The sequence below is a fragment of the Strix uralensis genome, chromosome 15, assembly GCF_047716275.1.
Source record: "Strix uralensis isolate ZFMK-TIS-50842 chromosome 15, bStrUra1, whole genome shotgun sequence".
Classification (NCBI taxonomy): Eukaryota; Metazoa; Chordata; class Aves; order Strigiformes; family Strigidae; genus Strix; species Strix uralensis.
Window position 1 is genome coordinate 20,214,353 of NC_133986.1, and position 20,388 is coordinate 20,234,740.

The following is a 20,388-nucleotide window of genomic DNA, read 5'->3' on the forward strand; positions in this document are numbered from 1 at the left end:
TGTCTTAAGAAAATCAAGAGCCACTGAAAACACAAGTACCGTTCTGTGCATTTCCTTTTTTTTGAGTCTTGGAGGTTTGGGAGTTAGAAGTCAAAGAAAGTGGGAATGCTGGCATAAGCCAAGGGGGATTAAGCAAATGACTTTTTTTATAGCACTCTCTCAGCCCTCAGGATATATCCTACCCTTTTTTTTTAAACAAAAAAATAGAAAGCAAGCAGAGCCTTGGATTACAAGCACAGAAAGAAAATAGTTCATTTTACTTACTGTCATAAAGAAACTTTGGATGTTTGGAGGACAGAATGTAGAAAACAAATGTTCTTCCCTGGGTATTTCACAGTGAAATACAAATATTTCATTATGAAATAAAAATATTCTGCTTTGCAGAGGTGATCTTTATTCTCGAGGGTTCAGCAATTCAACAAAAGAAAATCGAAGTCCATAAAAATGAATGAAGTCAGGCAAGTATTATGTATCAGGTGAAAAAAGTTATTTTGGGAGCTTACCAACCATTGCAGTGACACAAGGATGGCTCCTCTGCATCTGGCAATATTCCAGGAAATGGCCTCTAAAAGGCAATTCCCATTAGAGCAGCAGCGCTGCTGTCTAATAATGTTTTGCCCGTGTTTCAGTACCTTAATACCCCAGAGTAGCTACAAATGCACCAAGAGCAATTTGTACAGGACTCTTCATGGAGAAAAGAGCTATTCGAGGACTATCAGATTTTTTCTCTACATTAATAGCTGGCTGGTTTGCTGTACCAATGGACTGATTCAGCACAGACACTGACAAGGCACCTCAGCGTCTGACACTTGTGAAGGAGCTTTGTGTTCCCTTCAACTGTCATAAAGGGGAGGAGAAATTTGCTCTGTTTTCACAGTTATATGACAGCTTTTAAAAATTTTACAGCATGAGTGCAGCACCTAATCCAATAAAGCTTGCCAGGAACATTTAAAATCAAGGTCTCTGAGATTTTGTTTCCTACAAATTCACCAGACTTTTCTGAGGAAAAGACCCTTTTCTGAGGAAAAGACCCTTTTCTGAAAAACAGCACCAATCTCACCAGAGTTGCACAGAGCTGAGGACTGTGTTTCTGCCATGCTGTGGGAAAAATAGCTGAAAGTACTGGGAAATAGGCTGTAGGGCTGCACAAAATGGACTGGAGTTAATGAATAGGAACAGGAAGAAGAAAATGAAAATATGAGTTATGAAAGAAATCAAAGCTTTTACTCAAAACAGAATAAAAAGCAGGAACAACCTATAATAGGCATCTAATTCACTTAATACAAAGACTGCTCTCTATACATGGAAATAACTGCAGTTTTATTTGGAGGTCGAAGCGTGAAAAAAACAATTCCTCTTCCTACCACTATTGTCTGTCACTAACCAACTACCTAGAGAAGGGTGGAGGGGAAAGGTGGAGACAGCAAAAGTTCCCTGAGAACATATGCAAAGAGAAATCCTTTCTTCTGGCAGAGATGCTTCTCCTTTAATTTCAGAAAGTAAAACATGACCAATAACTGACGACAACTTGAAAAACAAAACAGCATCATCATCAACCTGCTCACTAGAAATGTAAATTTTTTTCTGCTTTTACTGAAGACAGGTCAGCTTAAGCCAGTACTTTCTAAAATAATCTCTTTTTAGTTACTTTCTTCACTGTGAGAAGGTGAAGAGCTGCATCTATTATAACTACATGCTGTGCAAACCTCATTTGGACATGATCATCATCAATCACTCCTGCTGTGCAGGTAGCATGTGAAAGGGAAACAAAACAGAAATCGTGCTGCAGTATTTGACACCACCCACTCCCCTGCTCGCATGCTTTAGTTCACGAAGAGCCCAGCTGGCATATGGTTATTCTGGCTTTTTGGGACCCCTGTCTTTTCTCTCCCTCCAAGCATTTGAGAACAGCTTTGATGGTTTCGGGGGAAAGACAAAAACCTTTCCTTCTCTCTCAAAGGATTAAGGCTTTCCTACTGAAAAGCAAGCCAAAGATATATTATAATGTGCCATCTTGCCTTTGTAAATACACACACATTATGTGCAGCAGTACCTCTTCTTATCATATGCATACGCTTCAGTAGAAGATGAATATTGTAAAAGGAATCAGAATGCAGTGAGTATCCTTTGTGGTAGTGTCATGCATAGTCCTGAAAAGAGCTATTAATGTCAGCATCCTATTGCATTTCTCTAGCACACACTTCAACTAGCTGTCAGTGCTATAATCTCGACTAGGGACAGTCAGTAGAGGCACAAGGCTTAGAAAAGCAAGAAAGATAGTGTTTGTCTTTTTCAGAAAGGTCTGGAGTAAGCTGCAATAAATATCAGACAATATTTAGGAATGCAGAAGCAACCAGGGTCAGAGTTGAAAGACAGACTGCAGTCTTACCAACACTCTTTCTACCAGCTTATCTAGGGTGTAAGGAGAGCACCCTCCTTGTGTTTCACAGCTCTGCTCAGCACCATGTCATTTCAGTGGACTTGCACTAGTTCATCACATCCGGACTCCTTGGTATGACTCAGGTCAGCAGAAGTTGCCTGCACTTTGTGTTTTCTGATGCACCAATACTGCAGCATGCCTGGTTTTAAACAGCTGTACAGCAGCACACACTAGAGAACAGCCCTTTCCATCTCACTCACAGCCCTCTGTGTACCTCTGACAGCTCACGAGAGCACAGACAATCAGCAATACAGACATGGTAACATCCAACTGCAAGCACACACCCCCTCCTTAAGTGCCAGGACAGAAGTGATGTCACTTCACAATACCCCTTATTTCCCTCAGCATGTTAATAAACCACTCTGGAACTATGAGGCATTTAAAGGCACCTCCTGAGGACCTCGCAACAGACCCTCCCATGTAGGAATCAGGATGGGAGGCTTTGAACTAGAAATCACTTCCTCCCTTCTCCTAGCAATCACGCTACTCCCTTTTTTACAGGACAAACAGAATTTGTAACCTGAACCCCCCACTGAGCTTCTTTAGTCTTCGGCTACAGCCTGTGCTTCATTTCACGGCAGTGAAATGCCCAACCACCCTGCTGTTGACAGCCACCTCATTTATTAAAAAGACAATGCGGAGATGCATGCCCATATGTCCCATCAGGGTGTCCAGCTGGCACACACATGCCTCACAGTGATTTGATAAGCTCTTGCCACAGAGTAGCAACCACAGAAGAAGTGAGGAGGGCTCTGGTGTCTCTCCACCCTTCAGAGCCACGTCTTCAGGAGGGAATGGCAAGGCTAGGACCCATCGCTGACTGGGACGGAGAATGATCACCTGGAAATTCCTGATACAGGCTTTAATGCTGTGATGTACCGAGCGTGCCATCCTCGACACAGCAATAGATGTGAGCATGTGCTCAACCTTAAAATCATGAATGCCTCAGTGATTTCTCTAAGACTATGCATGACTTTTGAGGCAAGCACACATGAGAATGAAAGATCAGGGTGACAAAAGGAGTGTATGGCTCTCACAGGAACAAAGTGATGAAGGCATTCATGCAACTGGCCTCTATAAACACACTTTTTCCTTGTAGCATGGTTTTGAAACACAGCTGAAGGCCAGGAAATAAGAGGGTGGAGGAAAGCCTCAGTAGGTTGTCCACACAAATTACTGAGGCCACAGAAAGGGTAGCCTAGGCACCACTTTGTTCAGCTTCCAAGTTTAAACTTCTAAGTTTAAAAGCAGCAACAAGTTCACCTTCCATCTTAGTAAGCAGACACAAATGCAACCGTCTTGCAGTTTCAAACATGTACTCACCCAGAAGAGAAGGTTGAAGACAAACATTAGGTACTTGATACACTGCAGGCAGTTGTGAGCCATGCTGCACCTCTTCAGTTCTAGGAGAAAAATAAATGAGAGATCCAGGTAAAAGACAACGTACTTGTTTCCCTTGGGGGACGTGTACTTAGCCTTGGTGGCCTTAGGGCCTGGATTGGTGTGGAATCCAAAAAAAGAGTTGCTGGCAGCCCCAAACTGGCCACCATACATGCTGCTGTAGCGACGAAAGGCGCCATTTGGGAAACTGTAATCCTTGCTGTCCAGGGAAGGGCTCCTGTGATAGGTCGACTCATCGGTGCTAGACCTGCGCATGGTGGCTTCAGCTCGTCCCGTCGCACTGCTGCTCTGACAGTCGTCGGGTGAAAGGTTTGTGATTTTCTTTCCTCCTCCTTGCTATGAATCCCCTATTGCTTTGCACCAGCTGTTCTTTTGTCTGCCATCCTGTCAAGGAGTTACATGTGCTGTACGGCTGCAAAGTTGGTGAACTGAAGTCTGCTTAGCCAGGAGTTAGGGAGCAGCGTGCTTCCACATGAGAAAGACTTCTGCACAAGTAAACATTCCCTCCGGTGTCACAATCGTCCCTCCCGGCCCCCCCCACTACCAGAGGAGAAAAAAAGAGAGAGAGAGAGAGAGATATACTGTACCCAAAGCAACGAATTTTAAAAAAAGGAAGCGTGACCTCGCTTGGATGGCAAATGCCACACCAAAGCCCAGCTCCACATGCCGCGCACGGGCGGGAGAGTGCCGCCGCCCCGGGCTGGCGGGCAGGGGCAGGGCTTATCCCCGGGGCAGGCAGCTCCCGCGGCCCTCTCCTCCGCGCCACATCGCCCTGCCCCGAGCCGCGGGGCTCACTTGAAGGGTCCCCGCACCCCTCTCGCGCGGAGGGAGCCCGCGCCCAGCCGGCCCCGCCGCTCCATCCCCGGCGCGGCCGCCACTCCTCCGGGGCTCCGCGCCAGCCCCGCGCCCCGCCCCGGCCCGCCCCGGCAGCGGCCGCCCCGCCCGGCGCACCCCCCCCCCCCCCCACCCCCCCCGCGCCTGTCGCAGCCCCCCCGGTACCCCCCACCCCCCCGTTGCAGGAAGAAACCTCCCCGCGGTTTCGGGGTGCGGCGGCGCTGCCTCAGCGCGGGCGGGGACGGCGGCGGGAGCCCCCGGCCGGGGCAGGGAGCGGGGCCGCCCGGCCCGGCCCTGCCCGCCCCGCTCCGAAACTCTCAGCACGGAGCAAGCGGCCGGCGATGCAGCCTGACGGGCAGCTGCCCGCAGACACCGGCAGCGCTGCCGAAAGGACCGGGAGTAAGGAACTGTTGTAAAAATGCCTTACGCGTAAGCGCTGGGGACGCGGCGGGGAGCGGGGTCAGAGCGGGCCGCGCCTCCCCGGCCGGGAAGCTCGTTTGTGGCGCTGCCGATCCATCACCGGGGCTTTCCTACTTCACTCCGTCCCACGGAACCAGCGCTCGGCAAAATGTGTCGGCAGCTCATTTGCTTCTCCAGCAGCCTATCTCCCCCTGGCAGGTAACTCACGGATTGGCATCACGCACCGTACGGTGGGGAGCGCTTCCCTAAAAGCTGGCTACTCCCACTGGCAGTAACGAGTCGCAAAGCTGCCTCACACAACTTTTTCAGAAAGGAAAAATCTGACTGAACCTGGGGTAATGACAGTGTTAGCTCTCAGGAAAGCAAGACTCATTTACCCTCAATCTGTGCCCTAAATTCCCTGGACAAGTAACTCGCTTTGTCTCCGTGTGCGCCACATCCTTCGCTGTAGAATGGGATGGCCTGTCTCTGCCTTCATTCTCTCATCCTGCCTTACAAATTTGACTGTAAGCTCCTGGAGCTCACCGAGAAGATGGCTGGCTAATGTTTGTTAAAAGGCTTGCCCCAGCAGAGAATTAATCAAGAAGAAAACAAGTTTCTTGCATGAAGCATCTTGCCAGCCTCAGCACAAATCAAGAGACACAGGCACCAATTAATTAAAGAACAAATTAGTAAAAGTAAAATGAGCTGCTTTTGCACATAGCCTGAGCAGTTCACCCTTGCAAACCACCCTTTAATTCTGTTAATTTACAAACTGCAAAGCTGGTCTAATTATTTCCCTTCATTTCCTCTGCAAACTATAAATACGCTGGGTATACCTGGTGCAAGCTTTAGAGAGAAAGAACTTGAGCACAAAACACAAGGGTAATAACTTCTGTGCCATCTGTTTCAACAACTCTGGATGACTTACAACTTTTTCACTTTTTAATTGCCGTACCTCTAAGAACAGAGATACTTCGTACCCATGATAGAGCTCGCTCTTCTCCTTTTCCTCCCTCCCTTTCCAGCATGGTATAAACTCTGTCCCCAGAAAGAAGTCCTCCTTTCCTAGGACATAAAGACAGTCCCATGCAAGCAGATCTGTTCTCGGTCTGAGTTTCCAATACACCCTTTATTTTTCCTATGGCACCAAACAATTCTGCCTCCAATCTTCCTCCTTGTCTGTATGGCAAGTAGACCATTTTGGCAATGGAAACCCAAAGCCAATTCAAATATTTGATATGTCCGCTGTCAGTATACAGAAATGCCTATGCACAAAGCTCCATATTAAATGGTAAAAAGAAAAACTGGGAACAGCTCAGTACACAGATTATGTTGAAACAGTGTCAAGTCAGATAATCGTTATTTAGCAAGGGTGCAAGCATGTAACAGAGGCCAATTTGGCATATTTACTGTAAACTAGACATCTGAAGGCTCAAAAGCCGCTCAGTTACTGCTATCGGGATAACAAAAGGGGTAGAAATCACTTGATTTCACCTTTCCTTAAGGCAAGAAATCATCAATTCCCAAGAGAATTCAGTCCTTAACATGGGTGGAATAATTTCTATAGCCAGGATCTGAGGTAGAAGGGAGAGTTTCTAAATGCTGCTCTTAAATAAAAAATAATAAACATCAACACACAGTGGGTATATTTCAGACAGATGCAGAAAAACGCATAAGGAAGGCAGAGGTCCCACATGACCCTTACAATAAAGGGTACTTTTACCCCCGCCTCCTTTCACCACCATCCCTCAGCACACCTCATTGAAATGACAACTTTTCAAAGGCACTTTAGTGTAAAATTTAGCTCTCAAGTCATCGCTGTTCTTCTTTCTCATGCCAATATCAACAGCTAATTAGAAACAGAGTCATTTGGGATACTGACATTATACAGCTCTGGAATCATTCTTTTTATTAAATCTTCCACGCTAGGAAACCCAGTCAGAGTTGCTAGCCTAAATGGAAAAACGTTGAGATAGCAACACTGCACTGGCAGGCTAACCATGGCTTGGATGACATGCTTATATGTAGGAGTCGGACCCTGCATGGGAACTGGGGAAAAGCAATAAAAAAGAGAAAGGCTGATGTACTCTATTTTTTCCCATCCCTGGTGGGAAGCGGATGAAAGGGGCAGTGACATGCTGGGACCCGTATCAACATTTAAGCTGTTACAGTGAAGTGATACTTACATGAACCAAGAAGAATAAAGCTCGGAAGCACTGCGCTGCTACGCTGTTATGGGCACAAGGGTGACTCGAGGGGCAGGTGAATTACAGCTTTCACAAAACTTTTAGTTAATGACTGAGCCTAAAATCACAGCCTGGACCTAGAGGCCTCTTCACCTCAGCTTTCCCTCTACTTTTTCTCTCCCCAACTGTATTTGTGTATTCCCATCCTGTGGCCAATTCATATTGATTCCTCTGCACAGGAAAGCAAGCACTGTGCAGCCTCGCCAGCAGAGGTTCAATTTGTATTGATTCTGGTGGTGTGCTACCATTTATGTTGTAACAACTCTGTCCCTGCCACTTTGAGTAGAAGGCTGGTAATGCTTCCACGTCTCCAGCCAAAACCCTGGCCCCAAAAGAGTAGAGGCAGCACTCTAACGATGTCAGATGAACGCCAGGCAATAGATAGAAACTGTAAAAGGTCTGGGCATCAGCGGCAGATCCGTTAACTGCGTTTTCCCTCACACTCTTTCTCAGAACAGGCTCATCCAAGGCTTCAGCTATCTCACCTGAAGACACGCACCTACTTGTTCAGCCCACACTTCCCACCTGCCACCTCACCCTGCACTTGCAGTCGCCACAGGCCCACGCCATGCTCCTACCTGCCTCAGCCAAACCCAGCCCCAGTTCTCTTGCTTGTTCCCGTTGCTGTGACGGGCTCTCCCAGCGCTCGCCATGGCACACCACCTCGGGGGGCAGGTCCCGGCCCCGCTCTGCGCAAGGGGCAGCAGCCGGTGCCAGGTGGGGCTGAGGCCGGGTGGTGCTGCCGGGCCCTGCTCGCCATGGCAGGGACACCGCCGCTGCCGAGGCCTGAGCAAGCTTCGAGTGTGTACTCTGAGCTCAAGTGATGGTTAATGTGTCAAAACACACTACCAAGGATCTTTAAAGAACCTGACTGCCCCCGTGGTTTGGGTGAGACCTGCTTTCCGGGCCTCTTTGGCCCCCTGCTCACCTCTGGCTCCTCTTTCAGTGCACTGTGTCTTTCCAGACCCAGCTGCTTCTCTCCCTGTTCCATGTCCAGGGCCTCCCCTCCTCATGCCTCTGGGCCCAAAGGAACCATCAATTGAAACCAATGGGTATTTTAATACTGCTTTGGATCAGACCTTCCATTTTGAATACTGCTTTCTCTTCCTGCTCCATGATTTAACTCTCATGAACACAAAAGACCAGCCCCTTCAGGCCACATAAAATGCAGCCACTAACTCACCTCCTCATTAATTTCATCTCATCAGTCCCTCAATGGTTGCACTGGCTTTCCCTCTACTAAGCCTCTAGTCACTGTCTTCAAAACTCTGCATACCCACTCCATCCTCCTAATGAAATAACCCACTTTGCATTAACTTCAGTAGCCTGTTTGTGAGCATCTCATAAAAGCTGTTAAGAAGTGACCCACAAAATAAAATAAACTTTAAAAAATCCTGCTATAAGCTATTACTGAAATATACTATATCAATACAGTATGTATGTGACAACTGCTCCTGTTCTGCAACAGCAGCTTGTACAAAGGCATGCACATGAGAGGTGATAGTCTTGCCCAGTAGTTTCCGCAAACAAAATGTCTAAGATCAAATATTACTACAAGAGTGGGAGCTTTTTGTGGGTTATTAACTTTACTCCACACCACAGCACTACAATCAGCTAAGGGTGATCAATTGATAAATACAGTCCAAATGGTTAACTGTTTAATTTCACGCATACAGAGATCACCACATAAAAGCATTAATCAAAATTGTTTGGCACTGCCTGTCCCATTCTTCAGCAATGTGCCCAGCAAGCAATCCCTTCTCTCCCCTCCAGTGCACTCTTTGCAGCTACTGTGTGGTTACATTTGATTCCAGGATGCAGGCTTTGTAAAAAATGGACCTCTTCCAAAGACTAAGAGAAACATTACCTCTTCCGACTGGAAGGTGAATCAAAGTTCAGGGCCAGGCTGGCTGTTTCAGCTAAGAGAAAAAAAACCCCTTGTGATGGAGTCTTTGATTTGTTTGCTTTTGTATATTCATTTTCCATGAATATAAATGACTGAAATCACAAGGCAAAAGGGAGTGAGAATATTATTTTTAACCTGACAGCTTCACACTGCTGTAGGTCTGCAGTTTCTGCTCAGCCCTGACCAGAACTGTTTAGTATCTTCATCAACGACACAGACAGTGGGATCAAGCGCACCCTCAGTAGGTTTGCAGATGACACCAAGCTGAGTGGCGCGGTGACACACCTGAGGGACGGGATGCCAACCGGAGGGACCTGGACAAGCTCAAGAAGCAGGCCCACATGAACCTCATGAAGTTTAACAATGTTAAGTGCAAGGTCCTACACATGGGTTGAGGCAATCATAAGCACAAATATAGGCTGGGGGATGAAGGGATTGAGAGCAGCCCTGAGGAGAAGGACTTGGGGGTACTGGTGGATGAAAAACTGGACATGAGCTGGCAATGTGAGCTCACAGCCCAGAAAGCCAACCGTCTCCTGGGCTGCATCAAGAGGAGTGTGGCCAGCAGGTTGAGGGGAGGGATTCTGCCCCTCTGCTCTGCTCTCATGAGACCACCCCCTGCAGTGCTGTGTCCAGCGCTGGGGGCACCAACATCAGAAGGGCACGGGTCTGCTCAAGCGGGTCCAGAGGAGGCCACAAAGATGATTGGGGGGCTGGAGCACCTCCCCTGTGAGGACAGGCTGAGAGAGTTGGGGGTGTTCAGCTGGAGAAGAGAAGGCTCTGGGGAGACCTTATTGTGGCCTTTCAATACTTGAAGGGGGCTTATAAGAAAGATGGGAACAGACTTTTTAACAGGAACTGTAGCGATAGGAGAAGGGGAATGGTTTTAAAGTAAAAGAGGGTAGATTCAGACGAGATATAAGGAAGAAATTTTTTACAATGAGAGTAGTGAAACACTGGTGGAGGTTGCCCAGAGAGGTGGTAGATGTCCCATCCCTGGAAACATTCAAGGCCAGGCTGGGTGGGGCTCTGAGCAACCTGATCTAGCTGAAGATGCCCCTGCTCATTGCAGGGGGGTTGGACTAGATGAGCTTTAAAGGTCCTTTCCAACCCAAGCCATTCTATGATTCTATGAACATGACTGGGACCTAGGTGTTGAGCCAGCACTGTACAATTACCTCCCAGCATCTCCATCCACAGGCTAAGCAATGGAGAAATCTGGTGACAGCGTCCCTGCATGTCAACCCCCTTTCTGACAGCCCACACAGAGCAAAGAATCAGAAGAGAAAGGGTTTCCTCCCTAAATCCTGTGCTCTCCTAAAAACTCACGTGGTTCAAAGAACCTGTGCTGTCACGTGTTGCCAAAGGCTTTAAGAGAGGCACGAGTGGGTCAGACTTAGAGCCATAAAGCCAGTTCCTGAACCAAAAGCAAGGCATGTCAAAGCAGCCCCCTAAGAAACAGGTAAATCAACCAACCATCAGTCCTACTCTGGGCATCAGGTCCCCTAGCTCAAGGAGTAGTACTATAGGGCTGTAAACTGAGGATCTCTCAAGAACCTTTTATTGTAGAAAGAAATATGAATAATTTTTTAACTAGTCAAGCAGAAGAGAACATGTTTCACTGAAACCTCAAACTTATCACATACATTCCACACCTTCCCTTTTATTTCCAGGGTCCTTGCTCATTCATTAGCAATTTCAGTATGTGTAAAAGGCTGTATTTGCTGGAAAGCGGTTGAGCCCTGGATTGCATGGGCAAGAGGAGAAAGTCATATGTTCTAGAGACTTCCATATCTAATAAAAAGATTTTTTGATATTCACAGCTGTACCTGCAACTCCTTTAAAGATTTACTAATGCCTCCAACAAAACTTTGAAAAAATACTCCAGTCAGAAGCAATTTCACTTATATAGCAGACTTCAGGGTTGGGGTTTTTTTTCATTTTCTTTTTTTTCTTCATAAATAAGGAAATTTACATGGAAAAAAAAGGATCTTCAATACTTAATAGCTCATCTCCTTCTGCTCACATGCCACCTGAAGTCATGATCTTTGGTTTATGGCATAATTAGTTGCTATAGAAATAACATAATCATAGACACTGAGAAAATATTTTGGGTATGATTTGCAATGCTCTTTATTTAAGCCTGTGCACAAGTTACTTTTGCAGAAACCTCACCGCTTTTTACATCCTCTCATCTGCATAACGGTTTTCATCACCTCTGTCTGTGCATTCAGACACACTGGTATTGATACGTGCACTACTCACACTAAAGGCATATTTGAGCATCTACATGTTCAAACAGTGATGCATGCATACATGCATGTACATGTGTGCAGAAAAGCTGGTGCCAAGTTAGTCTAAAGAAAAAAAAAAAATCTCTTTAAAAGAATGACTTGGGTTGGGCCCCAAAACCCTGTGCACCAGAGCTCCCTTGCCATTTGTGCCTTCTGGGCTTTTGTCATCTTATTCTTTGCTAATGATTTCTTTTGTCCAATAATAAAAATTTTAAGTAAGGAGATTCCCTGTTTCCCCAGCAAATTCTGCATATTTAAGCCCTAGACAGAGAGGATTATTGCTGCAGATGAAAGACAAGCAGTGCCAATCACTAAACTCCGGAAGAAGCAGAAGCCCTGTCCCTCTGCCAATGCCCTCAGTAATAAAGAATGAAAGAAGAGAAATAAAGAATCCATCTGACACCCTATACAAGATGAGTTGTGGCCCAAAGAAAATCTTTGTCAAGACCTATCTTTGCGGCGTCAGCAGGTCTTAGCAGCACAGATGTAATTTATGTGCTAGTTTTCTTAAAATCAGGTTACTTTCTCTAACTTAAGAGATCAGCTGACGTTCAAAGAAATACCACTTCAAACACACACGTGCTGCTCAGGATCTTTCTGTCAAGTATAAAGCAATCAATCAGACATGAAAATCTTTAAACTGCACAGCTCTGATGGTTTGTGAAAAGAAGTATTTTAAAGCAGAAGCAAACAAAACAATGACTTAGAAAAATTCAAAGATTCATTAATGTTCCCTAACTGGTATCTGCCTTTTAACATCTTCACAGATTTTTTCCTGGAAGAATCAAAATGGATTCTCTTCTTGCATCCTTAAAAACAGGGCTAGGGCTTTGCAAGCATATGAGCATGAAGCAAGTTCATATGAGCATATTTCAGCTCCATTTCCAAAGCAATGAAGGCCCAGCAGCATTCACTGACCTCACAGGGATCCAAGTGCTCAGCAGTTTTGAGAATCAGGTCACGGAGAGCCCATTTCAGCGAAGTACTCAACCAGAGTTTTCACTGCATTGAGATATTCATGTACTTAAATAGTAAGCACACACTTAAATGCTTTCGTGAGTGGGATTGTACATAAGCATGAGAAATGCAGTGTTTAAAAGGCTGCAGATTGAGCTGGACTCTGTATACAGCTGCTCTAGCGGAAGGAATTAGTCCCTGAACACACATCTTTGAGGCTACTGCTTCACAGATCTACCTGCAGAGCTGGCTGGGAGGTGCCTTCAGCCGAAACATGCAAAGTTAGTTCAGGTGGTTTGAAATGGAGTAAGGGCCTCTCCCACCAGCAACTCAGCCAACATGTGAGTGAGCACACCAAGACCCCAGGGCAGGCCAGAGAAGCAATCTCTGCTGCTGCACTGCTGGGTCTACATCTTTCTCTTCATAGCCAAAAGACCTCAATTTGCTCCTAGGTCCCTTAGGCTCCTTCCAAAATCCCAGCTTAAAGATAATATGCTTCTTTTTCCATAAAAGGACTGAAAATAAAACCACTGAGGGAGCAATAAATGTCCTTTTCATCTTGAAAGATAACAACTTCTTGGAATAAGCATTGTTTTTTATGACATGGAAGTTCTGTCACACCAACTCAATGCATTTCTTATGACGCAAGCTGTGCTGCAGAGAGTTTAAAATTAAAACTGAGGTATGAAAGAGCTTGCAGCAAATTAAAAGAGTATTTGAAAAGGTATAACAAAAACACTAGGTGATGATTAAATATTGATATTAAAATGGAATGGAATTGTACAAACGAAATGCAACTGGCCATATATATTTTATATATTATGTTATAAGCTATTATTCCTTTGCTTGATGCTGTAAGGAATCACAGGGCTTAGATCATCCAACATAGTAAACAGCAGTGAATCTCTTATCTCTGACATCTCTAACCATTCAAGCAAAAAGAGAGGAGCTTCTGCTATCAAAAAAAAAAAAAAAAAATCTGGGTACAAGCACACGCTTTGGCTTTCTGCTTTGCCATTCTGAGCATTCATAACAGTAAACAGTCAAAAATAACTTCAGGAGTGCTACCAGCAGACATACTTTCAAATACATTTTTTGAACAGATAACACATACAGGTAAACAATTTAAAACAACAGCCTAGGATTTACACTCCTAAAAGACATATTAGTGAGCATAATAGTGATAATGCTTGAAATAAAAATGCTCTTTTGGAAGAAAAAGTATCACCTGCACTGGAAACCATACATCTGTATTTACTTTTTCACATCACCACAATATGGCTCTTTTTATATTTCACTGACAAAATCTGTAAATAAGCTCATTTTCCTAAGGAAGGGTACATCTACACAGAAAGAAGAGGCACCTGTATTTTAAGGTCGCATGGTGTGATACCCTTTTTGCAAAATATACCTAAGCTCAGTTACCAAAGATAATACAGAGGCCCTAATTCAGCAAATTTGAGTTGTCTAAAAAAAAAAAAAAAGAAATATAGAAATTTATCCCTAAGGCGCTTAATGCTATTTAACTTTAATCATGGGGCTTTGTTTGGACAGAAATAAGGACATAACTTAGAGCTTTAATGATAAAGAGTGAAAGATAATCAGTACCTGAATTTAGATGGTCTTACTGAAAACGTACTTCCAAAGTATCAGTTTAGTCTTTAAAGTCATCGCTCGTTTTGCACACTGGCTAAGATGCTGGATTTAATCAAAACCACATTTGTGCCTAAATTTCACCCAAGTGTTTGTTCCCAGTGTTTCCTATTGGTCTGCACTAGGCTTTCAGATATTCCTACTCTGTAAAAAACACTTGGCACAGGACCTTTGCAAAATTTAATCCTGCTAAATCTAAGCCCTAGCATACATTAAACTGCTACAAATGCAAGGTCAACCTCTTCTGCAGTCTGACCTCCAAACAGTTTGTTTACTATGTTATATTTATGGGGATTTTTATGAAGGCAGATTTATATACTAAAAAATTATTTCTGCATCAGATCACCAAGAACCCAACTGAAAAGTAATTAGAAGTGTTTCCACAAAAAATAAAAAGAAGGATATCTATTCCATGATGGTTTTCAGAAATGGCAGGGAATGCAGAAAGAAGAACCAGCCTTCCTGATTTCTGTATTCTGCATTTCTGCCTTTAAACAGGATTTATTTGACGGGGAAAGAGGACCTCCTTAGAAACATCTTTATTTTACACATATTTCCAGGTATCTGAAGACCATATTAAGTTTCTGCATAGCTCTGGTATTGTTAATGATATTTCTCTCAAATAATGCATAATTATGAGCCTATAAAACTTTAATTAACATGCTTTATAGCCTTTTATAAGTGTCACCCAAACCTACGCTGTAGGGTAAACTGTACTTTTAATTTCTATTTGTTATGTTTGCACTGTGCAAAGAGATTCATTACGGTAAAAGCTAGTTATTATTTCCTAGAAGACTACACAGGTTCCTTGGTCAAAGTCTGTCTGGATAAAGCAAACAAATAATCATTTTTGTATGCTTCCATTTTGCTTGGAAATAGAAAAGCTAAACAAATTGTAATACAACCCCACCAATTCCTATAGGGGTCAAACACTACAAAGCCAAAACTGTGCCTGCTGCTTTCCACATGCAAAGAATCAAGACGTTGAATGTATTTGCAAGAACAAAAGGTGAAAATACCCAGAAGATACTCTCTTTGGAGCCTGATCCAAAATACAGTGAAATCATTGCAAGGTGCTCTTCCAATCTCAACACCTCAAAAGTCTGACTGCTCTTAACCCAGGCAAATCTTGGAGCAAGCTTCTGCCCCTGATGATGCCTGGATATTGTTGTGAGCAGGACTGCTATAAATTGGTCACACTCAGATGAGAGGGCATTAAATTTTTTTATGCAAGACAGAGAGGCAGGAAGGTTGAACCCAGGACTCCCTTCACCACTGTGGAATAGGATTTCTTTATTGATCTGTTTAAGACAGGCTAGGTATGATAAGTATGACAGGACAGATATAACAGGGTTCCAAGAACCAGGAGGGGAGAAGGGCTGACGTCCTGGCCAGAGCCTGCAAGCTCCCCGCTGGCCTGCCGGCTCTGTGGGTCAGGTCAGACAAGTGGTCCCAAAGGCATGCTGGACACTTGTTCCTTTGGCCAGGTCTTAGACCAGTCCTATAGTGAAATGTGCAGCATCTTTCTTGCTTCACAAAATAACTACAGGAAGAATTTCAGCAGAAACACACCCCTTTCAAATTTTAAAAAATGCAACCCAAAAGAAACCAGCAAACATCAGCTTATCAATAAGCAAGTGAAACTAGAAAAACACAAGCTCTAGCAGTGTGAAACTGCCCTGTCTTGGCACAGCGAGGACATGCGTTCTCCACACCTACGCTCCTTGAGAAACAAGGACTCACACCGCTGCAGTACACTGCATCTGACAGTCTGATGGCAGTTATCAGCCCTGCTAAGAGTCCTAGCACAATCCCAGCCTGGCCTGGCCTTAGCTGCTCCTCCAACAGCAAACTCTGCTAGAAAGGGAACCAAGCCAAAGTTGGCTTTGGCAAGACAGAGGTGCAAATCTGATTTTCCTTCATGGAGTAAGTTACAGATCCTGCAAGCTTGTGCCTCATGCAGCTGGAATCTGACAGCTTCAGATGAGAGGAATTTATCATTATTATTTTAGTATGAGAGCAGCTCACTGATTGCAGCTTGACAACTCAAGTTAATTAGTTGATGAAGGGTCTGCTGCACACTGGCTGGCTCCACATCTGTGGACAATGACACAATCAGCAGAATGAAATCCGTACTTAAAAGGTCTTTGGTCTTTTTAATCCTAAACTACAAATCACAAAATCCACATAACAAAACCTGCAGATCAGAGGAATTACACAAGAGGTTCCCCTTTCCCTGGCCCTCGGGACAGTCTAGTCTCTGCTGCTTATTGAAGCTCATAAACAGACAGAGTTGACTTCAAAAGCATCCTCTTTTCTTCCTGGAGTCCCAGTGGTTCTCAATAATAAGATAACTGGTTTGAGCTCAACCTGGCAGTGTTCACTTACAGCTGCTTTCCCCAGAAGGGAAATACCAACTTGCAGGTTTTCCTCCACTCCTGCCAAACAGCAGGTGGGATTTACCCACCTTGCCAAAGAGATTATGTCAAGATCATCTGGCCCCACCTATCAGATCAGTGCACAAAGCCCACGTGCTAGTTTGCATCCAAGTTTGCAAAATGTTAAGGTTCTTACTAAGCAGTCAGCTAAAACAGTATTTGATGCCATAATGTCCCAAGCACATGGGAAGTGGTGGAGAAGCACAAATGGCAGGGAAAGCTGGCTGGGAAGTGATCCACGGGGGGCTGGAGCCACAGAAAGCCACGAAGCAGGGACAGACAGGGGAAGCACATTGTCTGCTGGGAACAAGAACAGGCCATTGCTGGTAGACCAGGAGTCTCATATCAGTGGGAGCTACTGCAGAAATTCAGCCAGCCCTCTGCCAAACTCCACCTGTGATTATACAGCACAGCTGTAAATCTCTCTGTGGCCCCAGTTCTTAGCAGAGAAAAGCATTTTTTTTCCTCTGCCTTTCATACCACATTTTGCGCTTTTCAGGGCACAGCCTGCTTCCATCTCCCTTTTTTACTTATCACCTAGGAAGATGAACTGCACTTTTAGATGCTCTCTTAAAACAAATCAAAAGCAAAAAAGGGAGCTCCAGGAGTCACCAGGCATGTCTGAAATGTGGTCAATCAGAGGTTGCTGGAGAGCAATCAAGTGAAAGGAGGCCACTTCCTTTAGATGAAGACAACAACATTTCAAGACAAGCAGCTCTTGTGACCAGAAGCAAGAAACAGAATACATAACTCAGCAGTCATCTCACCTGGGCCTCCTGAGTCCTGCAAGGCTGCGGAGAAAGGCACACAGCTATGGGCACAGGAGCCACTATTTAGTTAAATAAGAGATGTACATGACAAACAGAAAGGGCCACGATCAGAAGTCACTACAAGGCTTTACTAGTTAAATTCTGGCGTGTTTTTATCTTGTTTTATTCATCCACGCAAGGACTCTGTTGATGGTGTCTGCATTCCTCTAACGGAATCCCTGGATCCCTGCTTGTCTACACTTCTTGAAGTACCATGAAAGCAGATGAAGATTTTTTTGTGTGTGTTATAGCACTATTTCCTCACAGTCTGAGAGCAGCTCAAAAGAACTGGCTTCAACAACTTTGCCACAATTTAAGTTTAATTTTTGACCATGCTGAGCTCTGACAGAAGAGAGGCTCCAGTGAGAGCCATGCTTTATTCTGCCTCCACTAGGATGCTACTGAAAATCTGGGGATGAATCAGGACAGCACAGGTGCTGCACACAGAATTTAAAAGCAAAACATTCTGCTGCAATAACGTTTTGAGTATTTAGGGGACCTCAAAGATGATTTTTTTGTTATTACGCTCTAAACAAAAAAACACTTTCCATGTTGACATTAATTTCTATAACACGGCTTTAAAAACAAAACAACCCCAAAATTCAATAGACTGTACCCAGGATGGCAATGCCTCAAAATTAGAAGCAGCATGTTGGCATTTTTCCCAGAAAAAAAAAGTATATATGTATGTGTATACACAAAGGCACTTTTTATTTTTCACAAGATCAATGAAGCTCTGGGGCTTATTCCCACCTCACTCAGCCAGAGGCAGGAATGGGCTGGTCTTTGCAGTGCATGAACACTTAGGCACAAAAAGCACTCTGTTTAGCCAAACAACTGTGTGCGTGCATCAGAAGTGGCATGGTGCCCTCAAATCCATGATGCTGAAGCCTTCCTATCCAAGACAGAGACCTTAACTTGAGAGCTGCTTGTCTCATCTCAGTGCTTCCAGGACAGAGTTGTTAGGCTCTAATAAGCAAGCTCCCAACAGCAGGTTGATGAGACAGAAAGAATCCCCCTGGTCATCCCCTGCCAGTTGTGAACAAATCCCTGCACTAGCAGCAAGGTTAGCTAGGATTTTTCTGTGGGATCAAGTTACAGAAGCTCCTAATCTTAAATCCTCCACCAAACCTACCGTGATGATGTCTGTAGCTCTGTTCGAACCAGCGTGAGTCAATTCTTGTGGTGACAGGGCAGAAGCAATGCAGTTCCACACATACCCTTATGCACTCTTGAAGAGGCATCTGAATGCTGTCCAAAAATTAATTATGTGGCATGACAAGCTCTGACAATTAGCTAACTAGGTTGCTTGATGGCTAGGATTTTAAATAAGGATCTTTCAAGGGGGAAACTCTGGAACAGGCAGTGTTACTGTCATAACAGTCTGAGCTGTCATGAAAGCGTAGCACCAACAAGACAGCCCTACGGGCTTCACAACTGTGACTGCAAAGGAATGAAAAAATCCTGGGGGAAAAGGACCTATTTAACTGCACCTGTATATAATGTCCTTCATCAGGACACCCCCCCCGCCTTCTAAGAGGGCTGGAACAGAGGAGGACTTGGGTTTTCTCCAGACTACAGCTGCCCTCCACGAAGCAGCAAGGGAAGTCAGGACTGGGGCTGGAAGAGGTGCACTCTGTCACACCACGTTGGGCAGAGGTCACAAGCCAGTCCCTGTGCGGTGTGACAGCAGGCCCACCACCCTTGACAGTGGCTAGACCCAAAAATGCACTGCTCCAAAATCCCCCACACATCCACAGCAAGCAACCCTGACGGTTGCTGCTCCTCCACCTTGTCACTGAAGGGGAGTTTTGGCAAAGGGCTTTTGCTGCCACACACCATTTGTGCAAATTTCTCTGACGGCTGCTCATGGAAATCAGTGTTTCGCTCACACAGCCCTCACCTCTTTTGGGTAAGAAAACAATGCTCCCACTTTCTCAGTTGTCTTCCTTTGTATGCAAAGGGAAGGGATGAAGAGGCAAGGATTTCGGGATAGTAAATAACCAGAGTGACATGACAGCAAGTAAATCAGCACTTTGTAGTGTTCATGGTAACAGCTTTTGGCATCGCAGGAGAAGAAACAATTCACTACACAACAAATAAACTACGATCTTGTATTTACAAGTCAGACTTTCAATGCAGCCAATTACTGTATAATGTAGTGGTGACTAAAAGTCTTACTTTACTATTTACAGATCATCTATGAGATGACTGGGTGTTATCAGTATATCATTTTTTATGAAAAAGGATCAGGAAATGTATTAAATGGGGAGGATGGGTTTCAGTGGAAGCTGGGTGACTGTTTCCCTTCTATACATGCAAAAATCTGTCTCCTCACAAGTCTGTTGCAAACATATTTCAGTCGCAAAAAATGTTGTTTCAAGTATTTGCTTCACAATTTGCTAGTCTCCTCTGATATGACTACCTACATTAGTTGGCATTTTCTTTTCCCTGACTGGATTACTCCCTGGGCCTTCAGGAGGTTTCAGGTTGGTTATGGTATGTACACTTAGGTTGAATATATATTAATAAGCATGGGCCACTGTAGACACTTTCACAGAAAACCAGAATCTTAAGAACTTTACTGATATCCCTGCAAAATGGATAATTTCATGGTTTTTATGTTTCTTTTAAAACTTTTTATTCTTGGGTTGGACTTTGTCAGGGTTGAGCTGAGACCTGCCAGCTCATCTTTCTTCTTTAGAATCAAGGATTAAATCTCTGTCTAGATAGGTGCATTGAAGCACTGTTACTTAAACTAGATCTGCTTTTAACACCATATGCTAATTAACCATCGGGTTTTGATATGAATCCCTCAGAGGCTCACGCTCCTCAGTCACGATTCAGATGTATATATAAGCAAGATTCTCAGCCACTGCAAAACAACTTAACTACAAGGACCGGATGGGTTTACACCAATTGAGAACCCAGCCAACCATCTTAAAATTGCAGAGGCTTCCGCTCAGGCAAGCACCACCGCTGAAGTATTTCTCCCCCATGTATATGCT

General features: G+C 44.6%; 1 protein-coding gene across 7 annotated transcripts in view; it reads right to left on the minus strand.

Annotated features, from left to right (window-relative positions):
- TSPAN4 (tetraspanin 4) overlaps nucleotides 1-20,388 on the minus strand; it is a 501,360-nt gene that overhangs the window by 246,933 nt on the left and 234,039 nt on the right. The window contains exons 1-2 of one of the 7 annotated variants that reach the window (XM_074885335.1): nucleotides 5,103-5,259; nucleotides 3,764-3,843 (exon numbers count right to left, since the gene is read on the minus strand). The exons of 3 other annotated variants lie outside the window; for them this stretch is intronic. In XM_074885335.1, coding sequence (XP_074741436.1) covers nucleotides 3,764-3,826 — 63 coding nt within the window. In that variant the 5' untranslated portion in view covers nucleotides 3,827-3,843; nucleotides 5,103-5,259. Of the gene's footprint in view, nucleotides 1-3,763; nucleotides 4,375-4,428; nucleotides 4,701-5,102; nucleotides 5,260-20,388 lie in introns of those variants that run through there. 3 more of the 7 variants (XM_074885336.1, XM_074885334.1, XM_074885333.1) reach the window with 3 other exon arrangements.